This window comes from Saccostrea echinata, unplaced genomic scaffold (genome assembly GCF_033153115.1).
Source record: "Saccostrea echinata isolate AGI-Se365-2 ecotype Australia unplaced genomic scaffold, CSIRO_AGI_Sech_v1 ptg000001l, whole genome shotgun sequence".
NCBI lineage: Eukaryota > Metazoa > Mollusca > Bivalvia > Ostreida > Ostreidae > Saccostrea > Saccostrea echinata.
The window spans coordinates 18,469,100-18,471,935 of NW_026889750.1; the positions used below are offsets into that span (position 1 = coordinate 18,469,100).

The following is a 2,836-nucleotide window of genomic DNA, read 5'->3' on the forward strand; positions in this document are numbered from 1 at the left end:
ATGGCACATCTATAATATAATATATCCAATCCAATGGGCCCCTGGCACCATAGGTGAGGATTAGCCGGGAATATCCTAGAATATTTTATCCCAATTCCTGTTGTATTTTTTGAAAATAAAGAATGAAAACAAAATTATATTTTATTCCAACTATCTAACTTTACAAATATGAAAAAGGCAAAGAATGATATATCTATATTATCTATATTGCATTAGATTGTTATTTGGTCATTCATAAAATGTAGATTAGTCCCTCTAAATTTATTCAGTGTCCAATAACATGTTAGCACCAGCGAAGAGGACAGGCTACCTGAAATATTTTGTTTCAATTCTTTGCCTGATCAAATTTCCCCCTAGATTTGTTAAATAACATGATGCTGTCGCAGGTTTGAGATTTTCTCTTTCCAATACATTATGAATGGGAGCTTTTTCCTTGTCTAAGAGACTGAGACCAATGAAGTTCACAATGCGTGTACTTTCAAAGCCCTTGACACCATGTAGTTAAAAGTAAGCCCAATTATATCCAACACATAAAGGTTCAGAGAAAACAGGATGTTCTTAAATCTATGCATGTACTTCAAGGTTGCAAAACACTTAGCAAGTATCGCAATTCCCCAAGCATGACTTAAAGTTGCACTTGAAATTAATGTTTATCACAAGTTATATCTATCATTTTAGCATGTTTTTTTTAAAAACATTATGCTTCTAATTTATACGCTTTCAAAAATTTTAAACCTAAGGATTTTTTTTACCCATGAATGATAAAGATGAACATTATTAAGTAATGTAAGATTTAAACTGGTTGTTTGAATGATAAAATGATTTGTTTGTTTTTAAGGGAATGGACGGTTCCAACATTGCAGAAAAAAACACAAACCTGTACACGTGTAAATGGGTTATGTAATTTTTTCTGCAATAAATAATTCCTTTTAAGTAGTTTGAAGTATGTAAAATATTGAATAATCAATTTTGACACTTTTTAAAATTCCTTCCATACAGATGGCTTAAAAACACTAGATGTAACAATTCTACTCGTGTAAGTAAATTGTTTATACTCCTCTTCGATAAACAGTAATCGGTTTTCACAGAAATTAAGGAGAAAATAATCAGTGAATGTAAATACACTTTCATAAAAAACATACTCTGTTGTAATTTTAAGAATTGAAATTTGAATAATGGAAACATCCATGCACAGTCATAAAAAATAGATATTGCCTATTTCCCCCTGGTATTTCTGTAAATAGACTTCCTTGCAATAAAACTTTTCACCTGGTGCAACATTATATGCATTGTAAAGTGAACCACCTGAGGAATTCCAAAAATGGGAGTAAATTCCATCTGAGTGAACGGCACTATTGCCTTGCAAAACTCTTTTGGTAATTATATTATATTATTCAGGTTTCACTACTTTTCATTTTCTGTTTCAGAAGCTCTGTTTCTGATTGTAATCCGGTTTGTTCCCTCTCCACGTAAAGCAATGGTTCGCATTGTTTACTTCCTGTTTCTTTACGGGATCGTATTTCAGGGTAGTTAACTCCTATCTGTAGGTGATCTCCTTCCGCTTCCTGTTTTCTCGTTTTTCGCTTAAAGTGGTGGCCTGCAAGCGTTCCCAATAAAATTGATAAAAATATCCAAATATTCATCGTCATGACACACAGCATCAGGATATAGCCTATAATGACTCCACAGATGTGGAAGATGGATGTTATTAGTCTAATTAATAGAGAGGGAGGGTTACACTTAGAATTTCTACAAAAGAAAATAAATTCAATTTATCGAAAATTTATAGAAGTGGATAAGGTGAAAAGAAATTAATGACATACAAATGTCTACTAGTATATGTATATTGGTTTATGTTGAAAAATTTGTTTATGCTGAAAATATTACGAATATTAGATAAACCATCTGTGAGTTTAAAGGAATGCCATTATTATCGTATTTCTTAATCATGAAGCACCCAATTAAAACATTATCAAAACAGTCTGTCCTCAAGAACTTTGCTTACTGGAGAGGTATTCCTTTGGGCCAACAAATGTATACAATTCTTAACATAATGACGCCCAGTAATTCAAATATTACAGATAAAACAGCAGCAGCAACCATGGCACATATCAATCCTAAAAATTAGTCAAAATAAATAAGTGAACTAGATTTAAAAAGCTATCATAGATACAATTCTATATATATTTTTCAAAGTCATCTCGTTTATCTTTATTATTATGTTAAACTGATGACAAAATCATTTTATACACACCAGTATAAGTATCCAAGCACCATTCTTCATGTAGCACGTGACTTCTTGTCAAAGTTGTCCACCATGAACTCATCTTTAAAAACTAAAAAGAAATTAGGAAAAGATAAACATACGACAACACTTGTAAACTTTGCAAATATTTGTCATGTTGCACAAAAGTTGTTTAAATTGTTCAAGAAAGGGAAACCGTTCACGGTAGCTCAGTCGATAGAGCGCTCGCTCCTTGATCGGAAGGCCGTGAGTTCGAATCTCGGCCGCGAATGACTTAAGTCGATAAAAAAAAAAATAGGTAGCAACTGTTTCTTCGCCATGCGCTCGGCACTTTGAAGTGAAAGTTGCGGGTCCTTCGGATGAGACCTTAAAAACCGAGGCCCCGTGTCACGACAGGCGTTTGCACGATAAAGATCCCTCACTGCTCAATGGCCCTGAGTGCCGAGTAAAGGTCAAAATTTGAAGTCCTTCACGGGTTTATGGTGACCTCTCTATATGAGTGAAAAATTCTCGAGTGGGACGTAAAACAACATTCAATCAAGAAAGATGGAAAGAAAGAAAGAAAGGGAAAGTATCTCAAGTTCTATCTGT

At 33.6% G+C, this 2,836-nt stretch overlaps 1 protein-coding gene across 1 annotated transcript; it reads right to left on the reverse strand.

The window, feature by feature from the left end:
- Positions 1-1,204: 1,204 nt before the first annotated feature.
- Positions 1,205-2,327, reverse strand: LOC133195008 (protein SLC31A2-like). Its single transcript, XM_061330928.1, has 3 exons — positions 2,255-2,327; positions 2,006-2,117; positions 1,205-1,749 (listed from the first exon to the last, which is right to left on the reverse strand). The coding sequence occupies exons 1-3, from the start codon at positions 2,325-2,327 to the stop codon at positions 1,395-1,397; spliced, it is 540 nt and encodes a 179-aa protein (XP_061186912.1). The 3' UTR covers positions 1,205-1,394.
- Positions 2,328-2,836: the final 509 nt, after the last annotated feature.